At 38.6% G+C, this 12085-nt stretch overlaps 1 protein-coding gene across 1 annotated transcript; it reads left to right on the top strand.

Annotated features, from left to right (window-relative positions):
• Positions 1–2215: 2215 nt before the first annotated feature.
• Positions 2216–9016, top strand: LOC137604081 (solute carrier family 2, facilitated glucose transporter member 11-like). Its single transcript, XM_068328016.1, has 14 exons — positions 2216–2277; positions 2978–3167; positions 3259–3422; positions 3989–4087; positions 4846–5006; positions 5381–5505; positions 5588–5717; positions 5975–6123; positions 7064–7251; positions 7339–7449; positions 7772–7873; positions 7949–8024; positions 8108–8235; positions 8328–9016. The coding sequence occupies exons 3-14, from the start codon at positions 3402–3404 to the stop codon at positions 8646–8648; spliced, it is 1611 nt and encodes a 536-aa protein (XP_068184117.1). The 5' UTR covers positions 2216–2277; positions 2978–3167; positions 3259–3401; the 3' UTR covers positions 8649–9016.
• Positions 9017–12085: the final 3069 nt, after the last annotated feature.

Genomic DNA, 12085 nt, shown 5'->3' with positions numbered 1-12085 from the left:
CTTTCTGAAGACTTGGATCTGTTTGCACTCTGGCAAAAATCACAATGTTACCCTGAGAAGGAAGCAAACTTATTTTGAAGAGTTCAAGTATATAATAATAATGTATCTTAATATAGCATACCTATGACCCGATGAAGGTTAATGAAGCAAAAATACCAAGAAAGCTTGAGTCACACTTGGAAATGGATGCCAAGGGTGTGGATAGATTCCAGCTCTTTACATGAAATGATTGGTTTGATGGTAACTTGCACAACAACTATTTTCTTTTGTACTTTTTCAACACTCATGCCAAACTTCAGACACCCTGTCTTTATCTCACAAACAAATCTGACGACATACTGTACTGCAAACTTTAGAATATATGACAAAAAGTTATTTTCCATGGTGGCAACATTACACATTAATTTTAATGCCTGCCCTGCTCAGTTAGCTAGAGCAAGGGTTTGACTGGATATTAAGGTTACAATGCAATGATAGCCTAAAATGGACAGTAAAGTTAATTTTAATGACATATATGTTATTCATCATTATGAAAAATAGAAGAAAAAATAAATTTTATGTGTGTAGCATCATCCGTTTAAAATCTTAAAAGCTTAAAATCTGCGCCGCAGCAGCTTCCGCATTCAGTGGTCACGTGGGCGTCATACGTCACTGGGGCCAAACATAGCTTAGCATCCATAAGAAACAATGCAATTCTAGACGCAATTAACACCAAAAATATCATGGTTACCAGCGAGGTGAAAGGTTGTGTCAACAGAACAGCAAAAAGACGTGACTAAATAGTTGATTATTCACTACCCTTATTTTATCTGTAGCTGAACCAGTTCCTTTATAGCAGATTGTTGTCAGTCCGTAAACAAGGGTTAACCACATGGTATTGAAGATTTTTTTCTTAACCTCCTTGTTGTCATACTGAACCAACTTATTTTATTATATTTTCACAAGTTAAATTATAATGCACGGATGTATGATTTCTGTAGAAATCAGCCAGTTCCACCCAAAACATTCTGTGATTATTTCTTATATTTCTCTACTATTCTAAAATTACGAGCTCAAGGAGTTCCACCACAGTAGAGTACAATTTTTATGGGTAGACATTATCAGGCATAAAAAACACATTGATCAAACAAATGACACCATGGTAAGTCAGGAAAAACCACATTCCATCAGCCTCTGAAAAATATAGGACACATTTCACCTGTGTTTTGGGAACCTAGTTTTATGCTCTTGTGGAACCCACTCTATGCCAGAGTGACTGTGAGGACATAACCTATATCCAGTTACTTGGGAACTAATGCAGTGCCCCAACAGAGAGGTCGTCCGTCCTGTCAATGATCTGTGTACACCAAGGATCCGAACTGTTTGGGTTACTCTGACCTTATTCAGGAAATTCTTAGATCTACCACTACCTCACATTTACATGTGACATACAGTTCTTGGCAATGCAAATTCCAGTACATGTCAAGAAATAGTTAAAAAGTGTTAAGTATTTTGATGCCAAGATTCTTCCGCCAACCCCTTTCCAGAAGTGAATGTTCCTTTTTCATCTCCCTTCTCTTAAACGTTCTCTTTATGCTTACATCTTTATATCTAGACCTATTTTTTGGTTTAACCAATGTTGTGTGAATACATTTAACATTGTAGGTCAAGAATTATGTGCTCAGACAATGCATCAGTCTCTACCCTTACACTGAGGCTCTGAAATGTAATGCTAGGAACATTGTTAACTGCTTCCACCTTCCTAGGACAACATGGATCATGTAAGGCTCTGGACATTCTAAATAGAGCTGACTGAGTTGCTACAAAGACTGCATGACGCCCTAATTTTCAGAATAGCTGGTCTGGTGACTGGTCTTACCCACAAGACCAGTATAAATCTAAAGGCCTGATAAGGCTGGAATGTCAATGAGCATGTAATGAGAACCCTCCCCCATGTGGACATGCTGCAATCACACCTGGGAGATAAATTTAAGCAAACTATTTGCTGTCATTGGGTGACAGCAAATAATTATTTCTCTCTAGTTTGAGGACTCATCGAAATTGAAAGAACCAGCTTGTGATGATATCTACAGGAGACACTGTGTACAAGAACAGCAATCATTGTAGGTGGAGCGTAGGTGTGACTTGGGGCTGGTTGTAGCACATCAACCATTCACAAAAGACCTGCACTGATATATATATACAGGACATTTCCCTTTTATTCCTAAGTTCATACCAGAAGTGGAATGTTGCGGTGAGCAAGTCTGAACTTTATGACCTTCCCACCAAAAAAATCAGGTAAGTCAGTAAGAAGGACTTAAACATTAACTGTATTTTGGATACAATTTCTCAGTTAGTCAGCACATTACTTATTTCAAGGGCCATTTCAAGAAACATACCTTTTTGCATTTTAATTGGGAAAAACTCATTTGATATTATATATTATATATTGATTTTATATACTGTATTTTACATATTGGTTTGTAAATGTGACAATAGGTATGAAAAAAGTCAAATTAGTGAGATTTGTAAGGAGTCTTGTTTGTGACACTGAAGTAACTGTAGTGTATTTGTTACATTTATCTCCAGTGGTAGGTTCTAATAGGACACATCAGATCATCACACTTGTTCAAAAAGCACAGTGGCTGGTGATGTTCTCCAATTATGTTGGCTCCATTTTCAGATTGACTCAGCACAGCCATCTAAGCCTTTTTTCAGTGGTTCGGACAAATCAGATTTCTGATTCCTGTTTTCTTCACCTGTTATTCCACTCAGACATACTGTAACTAGAAAGCACACCTTGTTTAATTTGCTTTTGTCGGGCAAAAATTTTAAATAATATTATTTTCAATCATAATTTGCCTGGGTGCCATTTCATTTACAAATACAATTTGTAACCCAGCATTTCAAAATGTGCTGAATTGTGACTTGAGTGTATTGTTACATGCCTACTATTAGCCAAGTGTTTGTCTGAATCCGTTTGTTTGTGTTTTCTTAGATTGAGGAGTATCAGTGTAGATGGAGAAGCAAAGACAACTGCTTACCACAGCGGCAATATGAGATGGTGCGAGTTATTTTAACTTGTGTCTGCAGCAACATCAGCCACCACCACCACCAGTGTCTAAACTACTGCTGCTCAGGGAGCTGCCCTTAAATCATTCTCCTTTGAATGTGCAAAAGACTTTCTGGTAGACTGAATTCATAAATATGATCTTGTAATAATACGATATAAACAGGTATAAACAAAAATAAACAACTTGTTGTTCACCGTCTCTCCAGCTAAAAGTACAACCTGAGAGGTCAAACTGTATCTACGATCTGGCCACCTTTGTCTAAACTCTATTGACGTTTATCTTCAAGAGTCAACTTCCTCATATCTTCTGCACCTTTTGCAACGTACATCTAGAGATACAGCCCAGAAAATGGGGTGTGAGTTAAAAAAGGTAGGCCAACAGTGTGATTTTATATAGTCATTGTATTTCTCAGAACGCCACATTTTCTATGGAGCTCTGATATTTTAAACTTACAGGTATCCAGCACTATGAGATTTCCCAGTCATCTGAGGGCACAGGCAAAATTAGCCCCCTGAAGTTTCGTTACAAACACTAACATAACAGCAGGTGTGAGAGAACTCACTACCATGCCACGGGAATGACAACTGAAATCTAAATTCAGAATTTGAAATAAATTTAAAACAAATGTAATTTAACCCACTTTCACTGCAGAATTTGCATACTGTCCTCTTATAGGTGAGCCCAAAGACTTGTATTTTGTCATTTTTAGATTTTAGTAAAAACAATATTAAAATTAAATTTAAATCTAATTTACAGTTTGTGTGGTTTAATTGAATGGGGCCTCATCATGTAGTATAACATAAACTTGTGAAACAATTAACTAAATCTTTGTCAAATAAATGCGTAAACATACAGTACATGTAAGGAAAAGATTAGAAATGTTATCCATTTTGAAAAGCTTAATGAATAAAATGTCATTTCATGTCACATTTCAGCTGCAGTACTGGAGACTTTATGTCTTAGTAATTGTGATGGGATTTGGTGGAACATTTCAGTATGGGATTCAAGTTTCTACCATTTCTTCTCCCGCAGCGGTAAGATTTCTATTATATTCATAGAAAAAAATGAATGAAAAAGTCTTTTGCACAAGTTAAACATGGACATGGAAGTTGAATGTCACCACAAAATTTCTGTCATATTGTAAAACGCCATACGTACAATAAAATGCCTTATCAAAAGTTGAGCTGTCCAAATGACCTTAAAACTATTAGCAGTTCTTCAACAGCATTGAGATTGCAACCCTACTGGCAGAGAACACATGAGCGTAGAAACACGCGGATTCACTGCTTAACGTGTATGCAGTGAATCCACGTGAATCCATCTGAGATGGGAGACATAGCACCACCCACTAGTAGTCAGACTAAGATTGTAAAGATTGTCTTTTGATAGGAATCCCATTTCCAACATTTGTAGTACTTGTATCATTGCCAAATGGAATTTTGTCTGGAGAGATGGTCACTTGAGGTCTTTGTCAAAGCTTCAGTCCCAAGTGTTATTATGGTTGAAAATCTGAGTGAGAAATGAAGCACATCCATGCTTGAGACGCTGGTATGTTATAGAATTATCTCCATCTTTGTCAGCTGACCACTAATCTATATGGAGTATCTAATTGGATGGATGCAATCTCAGTAGAATGGAGAAGCAACATGTTTCTACGTACTGCCATTGTGTCAGAGGGAGATATGTGAATGCATTTATTATATTGCAACATGGTGCTGGATTAAATTTCTTATATTTATGGTATATTTATGGAAAGAATCATGTAAATATGTAAGTTTAACTTGTCTGCCAGCACATTCAGAGATTTGTGAACAAAACATGGATTTTGAGATATGGAGTTCCAGTGGATGATACAGCCAACCAGCTCATCTGGTCCTTCGTTGTGGCAATTTTAAGTATTGGAGCCATTGTTGGGTCGTTGTCCAGTGGCTGGCTCACTGTCAATATTGGCCGGTAAGACACACACAATAAAACAATTGAAAAAAAAAAAAAAAGATGAGAGGAGTGATACTGTAAAATGTTCTTGGCCCTATCCTCCTCTCACTCTATATGAGGCCTCTCAGGTAAGTTATACTAAAGTCTAATCTTTTCCCTATTATGAAGATGATCTAAACATTCGACTTTGTGATGCTGAATAGAAACAATGTAGTTTTCTCTCCCTTAACCTGCATTGCTGATATAAAGCATTGGTGCAAAATATCTTAGATTTCAACAAGATCAAAACTGAAGCCTCAAGCTTTAGTGCATTGGTTTTCTATTTCAAGCCTCCATAAAGAATGAAAATTTACTTCTTTGAATTTAATTGTATGATCCTCTTGATTTTGCAGGAAAAAAACTACATTGATCAATGACTTTATTGCAGTTGCCGCTGCCATTCTCGTGGTCTTCAGTAAATTGGCCAACTCTTTTGAGATGATCTTGGTGGGAAGATTTCTATTTGGATTTCATATCGGTGGGTTCATTTTGTCCAACGTCTTTGAGAAAGTGTTTGTGAGATTGAGTTTTATTTACTTTTTCTTTGCTTCTCTTCACAGCTGTTGGCCTCACTACACATGTTATGTATATTGTAGAGTCTTCTCCAAAGCAACTCAGAGGTCTTCTGGTTCTGACATGTTCAATCTTCCTTGCATTTGGAAAAGTTGTGGGACAAATAATTTGCATCAGGTAAGAATTACGTTTTAGCACAATAAAGCATGGATTTAATAACATTTGGGGGGAAAAAAGAAAAATTACATTATATATCAAAAAACTTCTTATGGAGGCCAAAATATTCTTTTGGTACTAATATTATACTAATTTGAAAATGTGCACTTCTTTCCTACAAAGCTTTTAAACATCCTCTGACGAAATCACACAGAGCAGATTCACATCTATGCATTCTCTTCATAGCATGTATTCATGATCTTTTGTCCTCTGTTGAGGGAGCTGCTGGGCACAGAAGGTTTATGGCAGTATCTCTTGGCCGTCAGTGCTATTCCTGCCATCATACAGTTTGTGGGATTGCTATTCTTCCCTGAGGCACCTCGATACCTTTACATCAACAAAGGAGACATAGATGGAACAATTAAAGGTAAGAAGACAACCTTTACATTAACATAGCAAAAAGGATTATTAAAGGATTGATGTTAACAATATTACAAGAAATACTACAATATCAGAGAGGTGATTACATTTTGGTGATCAGGGTGATGAATGGGATTATATCCCCATGATTTTTAACATTGCTAGATGGGGCAGGATTCACCATACTGGCTTATAACTTTAGAACTATGCAAAACACTTCTATCAAAAATTTGTAACAGTGTAAAGCTCTGTCAGGGTCAGTGGAGGAGGTTTTTATATTATTGTTTGCATAGTTCTCAAATTGTAAACCAAAAGGAGATGAACTTCCCCATTCAACGATGTTAAAAAGGTCGGTTCACCTTCTATGCTGATGTAACGACTACACTTATCCCACCGTGACACTAACTGGAAGGTAAGTTCACAATAATCTTCACTCAGTACTCACAAGAGTCTGTGAACACCGAACTCATGCGAGGCAGATGGAGTCCAGGTAAGGGGAGAACCAGCGCAGGTATTCAGGAACAGGCAAGGTTCATGTCCAGAAAGGACAGACTAAAAGTAGGAAACCATAGAACTATGGTACTGAACACCCTGGCAGTGACTGACTGGTAGGGTGTGATTGGGGAACCAGAAGCAGCTGCAGCAACAGGTGAGTGGAGTGGATGAAGGCTTGATGAAGAGGGAGTGCTCAGCAAACAGGTGAGGAGGAGGAAGTGCAGGTGGAAATATACTGAGGAACATTCAGACTGTGACAGCTAATCCAGTGCATCCCCACATTTTAATCTACACTGGAATATGTTAGAGTCTATCTTCGGTGAAATGCACATCTATCCAATAGTTATTGTGTGCTTCTGCTAGCAGACGATCCAAAGTAGTAACAGAACATTGGTCGAGATACAAATGATGTCCTCCAGATTAATCATATTTGGTTACCTGATGTTTAATAGCCCTCCAGTGGTTGTGGCAGGAAGATGATCTAAAGGTGGAGCTGGAAGACATGCGGAAAGACAAGGAGAACACACAGGGACAGACGTGCAGGAGTGTGAAGGAACTTTTGACCTTTCAGTGTGTGAGATGGCAGCTACTGGTTCTGATAATCCCACTATGTGCCAATCAGCTCTGTGGATTCAACGCTGTAGGTTCAGCTGCATCTATACATATTAATATACATTTACACAGCAGGTTTGAGTTAACAGCCTCTTGTATTTCATTCCCTATCAAGCTATATTTCTATGCTTTTGACATCTTCCATGAGTCTGGAGTTCCAGAGGACCAGATCCATTACTTTTCCATCGGTATCGGAGTAACGGAGTTAATTACCGTAACATTGTCTGTAAGTATCTTCATAAAGTTTACATCTACATTGATGTAAACATGTAGTACGAAACAACCCTAGTCCTAGAAAGTGTACATCTGATTGTGTGAGAATGTGTTTCATTAATGTTTCCATGTACGTATGCAAGTTTATTTTTATACCAGTTTTTACTCATTTAATTATTTATTTTGTAAAAAAAAAAGAAAAGAAACTGATAAATATATTGATTAGTTGCACATTGTGTTCAGCAGAGGGTTACAGAGTCTAATCTGATGAAGAATTGAACATGCTGACTGAATGTGACATATCTGTTCATCTCTGCGTCACTGCTGTGTATCAGTTACTCTACATAGATCGAGCTGGCAGAAAGAACCTGATGGGCTATGGCTATCTGCTGATGGGTGTCACCATGTCTGTACTTACAGGGACACTTTCTTATAAGGTAAATGCACTCAAACATGTATGCTTTGTTGTCTAGCTTGTCTTCTAGATTATTTACGCATCTATTTTCATACAGCATGTAAATTCAACTATACCCTATGTGAACATCGGCTTGATCTTCACTGTCATCTTCACATATGGAATTGGACCTGGTGAGTTTCTGCTGTCTGTCACAAACTGACTATTGATTGAAAATTGTTCACTCACTTTAATCAATTGTTTGATCTCCTTACAGCTGCAGTGCGTATCGTTCTTCCCAGTGAACTCTTCTTGCAAGCCTGGCGTCCGTCGGCATTTGTGGTTGGCGGGACCGTCAGCTGGGTCACATTGTTCATCGTCGGGATATCTTTCGGCTACGTTGTGGTGAGACACCTGTTACCTAAAAACTACAGTATTTCAAATCATCGTCAGCAGCCTCATCTTAAACGTCTTGATTTTTTTATTTTTTTTTACAGGATGGACTTGGACAGTATTGCTTTCTGATTTTTGTGGTTTACTGCATTTTCAGTGGAGCATTTCTGCTCTACTTTATCCCAGAGACCAAAGGAAAAACACTGGTTGAGATTACAGAGGACTTCAACAAACTGAATTTCAGGAATTGGGGCAGTGACGATAGTAGAAATATTAGCGTCAGTACTGTTGGTGTCACTATTGACACTAACAGTACTGAGACTAAGGATATTGACACCAACAGTACTGACACTAAGAGTACTGGCACTTACAAGACTGAAACTGACAGTATTGAAACTAGCAGTACCGTCCCTGATGTTAACTGACGTGTGACCCTTTTATTTTTTCCTGTTCATCATGTTTCAGATTCAGTGTTAATAATCTCAAAATTTGAATTCATGAGTTGCACTAATTAAAGAATTAAATGTGGTGAGTAAGCTGCTTTTGATTAATTTCTTTGTACATTCTGATGTCAGCGGCTGTGAGATTATGAATGCATCTGTTGAGAGCTGTGAGTGGGTTTCATTTAGGTTTCTGGGAAGTGACCATTCTAGACATGCCTCCCTATAAGACAGTAAAGTCCCACGTTGTGCAGCAACTGTGACAACCCAATTATGTATGAAAACAGATGTTTGAGCAAATGATTACAGATTTTAAATTATATTTTTATATATCATTCTGGAAATGTTAGCTGCTAGGCTGCAGCTTTTTGTTGATTGTTTATGGTGGTCTTATTCATCATGCTATCCATTTTTGAGTTAAAAATAAAATGTTTTTTCACTAGTGTTTTTATACTACTTATATTTTCCTTCAGTAGGAGTAGCAATCACAAAAGACATTTTCAATCAAACATTCAGCCATTTCTGTCACATGGGTTTACTGATGACCTCATCCTGGACAAGTTCTTTTGTTTTTGGTTTGGTTTGGTTTTCTTGGTGGTGAGAGGAAGCGGTGGATCTGAACGGAACCTACACAGACATGACCAGAACACGAAAATGCCACACAAGTCCTCAGGTGGATTTGAACTAGAACCTTCTGGTATGCTACCATGCTGCCAGGTGTTAGTATATTAAATGAAACCATGATATTTAACAGCAAAATTCAACTCAAGTCAACATGTCTTTGTCAAAAGACATGTTTCAGACTGACGGTTCAGACTCCACTTCAAGGTGGAGGTCAAGGTAAAGACCTGGGAATGAGATCCCAGAAAAGAATTGCACAATTGCTGTGTCTATGTGAGAAATCAACTCATTTAACATGTCTTCACACATTCTAATTTGGACAGGGAGCCACCCACGTTGCCCCACACACACACACATATACACACACCTAACCCTATCCATAGGATGTGTCAAACATTTTGACTGCTAAACAACATTTTAAATATTGTATATATTAGTACATCTGTTATGTTTATGTTGGGTCCACATGTGAAATAAAATGAAAGCCAGGTGGAATATAATTTATGATTTGATTTTTTTCTTTCAGGGGGGGGTTGTAGATGTAACTTCACCGGAGCAAAGACACAGAGTCTGAATGGTTTCACCAACATATCACAACCAGTTTGAGCTGCTGTTTGTAATCCTCCTGCATGTAAACACTGGCTGGGTGGGTCTGAGCTGTTATACATGTGATTTCTGGCCATCTGTCCACTAAGCATGCCGCCCACATTGCTCTCAACATTCTGATGAGCTAGAAGGACACATTATCTCCACTTAGCCCTTCATCACTCGGCAACTGCAAGAATCATAACAAGTATATTTTCATTAAAAGGCCACTCTAAGGCACAGTTCTTATTGTCTTTGGTCCCTCAGTCCCTCTCTGCTATTTGGTTGGTCTGAGATGAGGTTTTTCTTTTTGATTTTCTTCCTTATAGAAGCTGTATTCATCTTCCTGCCACAGGCTTGACCCAAGAAAACAGGGCAAGTAAGAGAATGATATTTACAGTGCATGTATATTTACATTTCTTCACAGCTCGTGTCAAATGGAAGCAACCCCGAGTGACTCTGTGGGAAGAAAAGGTCACAGATTGATGCATGCATAAAAGCCTTATTACTTTAGCTTTAGCATTAGACCTGTGGTTGGGCAGATTTTCCATACATGCAATTCTTACTTTTATTTAACATGCTGAATATAATGTGAGAAGACACAAAACCGATCGAGAGATTTGTTTTACTTTTACAGTCTCTAATTTTGCATGGGTGTCAATTTTTGTTCATTTCCCAGCTTCTCTCCTCGTATTAAATGACATCTTCGACAGAGACGGGAACATTCAGCAGCAAACCAAAGTGACATTTCATCGTCATTTCTCAACATACAAGTGATAAAACCTGACTGTTCAGCGAAAATGAAAGCAGAGCTCCTGCTGTGTTTTACTTCGAGATGCTCATTTCACTCATTTAATGTGTTAGATTACATAATTACTTATTTAATGAAAAGAACTGCAGCTGTGATAGTTCCTTGTTAATTACATTAGCTAACACTTTTTTTTTTAAACATTTAAATAATTCTCCTGAATATTATATACTACCTCCAGAGATGCACATGGCAATGATTCAATTACGCAGTGGATGAGGAATAAAAAAATACATTGATAGGTTCATAGCTATAAAACTCTTGCTTGACCTTTTATGTTTGACATCTCTACCCACCGGTTGTGTATTTATTTCATTTTCTCATTGAACTCTATTGTTTCTGGTCACTGGAGGCGTTAGATTCCGTTTCTTCCAGCCCAGGTTTTTTGAGCCTTTGAGGTCGATAAACCGGCCCCCACGGCAGAAGAACTCCTGACAACATGATAAATGACACCCACTCATAAACACACAAACGCATCCGTCCACATAAATACTACACACACAAACACACATCAACTTTTACACCCACGCCGATATGCATATAAAAGACCTCCGTTTGGTTCCCCTCAAAGACGATATTGGCTGTGTGCACATAGCGGGCCCTTAGAAAACCACAGGCTCCGCCCCTTCACCTCCAAACTCCCCTTCATGTTCCTCTCAGGAGCCAAAATGGCGTCCATAAATCAAGCGGCGAGATGTAATCTGCAGTGTCCAGAATGCGAGAGGCGAGGCTGCGGAGCATAATGCGACTGGTTCTCCATTGTCATTCAGGCACCGGCAGCAGCACAGAGAGCCTTGCCTGCACCTGATAAGGGTCTGCTCAGAGTAAGTCATAAATCACAGACGGTGCCAACGGTTACTCTGCTGATTTCACACGCCGAGGGAGAGGCGGCGCGTGTGTGCGAGTCAGCAGGGATGAATCAAGCACAAAGAGTATTGGGATGGTGTTTTTTAGAATATGACCAGTAAATGGTTGAGGTAAGGATAAAAGGGTAAAAATACACACGCAAAAAAAGAATAAGAATGCATTACAGAGGAATAGCAGGAGAAAATGCCAAGAAGAGAGGAATATGGGGAGGGGGGGGGGGGGGAGTGAAAGAAGGAGGATGGGGATGATGGAGCTGCAATTTACTCCTCTATCTCATCTGACAAGAAGTTTCTGCACACAAAAGGCCTGACCTTCAGGAAATAAACACCTCTCATTCCCAGGGAGCCTCGCTGATGTCTGCACTGCATGTCAATTCCATCGGTGGGTTTCAGGACAGACCAAAAAAATAATGCAGAGATTGAAGAAAATAAACTGTTTAATCGAGAGAGAAAAAAACAACACAATTTTAACTCGTCCTTCTAGTCAAACCTTTCTGGATGCTTTGTCTGGACTCGGAATAATATTTTTGGTTTGGTGACAT

This window comes from Antennarius striatus, chromosome 11 (genome assembly GCF_040054535.1).
Source record: "Antennarius striatus isolate MH-2024 chromosome 11, ASM4005453v1, whole genome shotgun sequence".
NCBI lineage: Eukaryota > Metazoa > Chordata > Actinopteri > Lophiiformes > Antennariidae > Antennarius > Antennarius striatus.
Note: the sequence above shows the minus strand (reverse complement) of the source record. Positions and strands in the feature narration are given on the sequence as shown.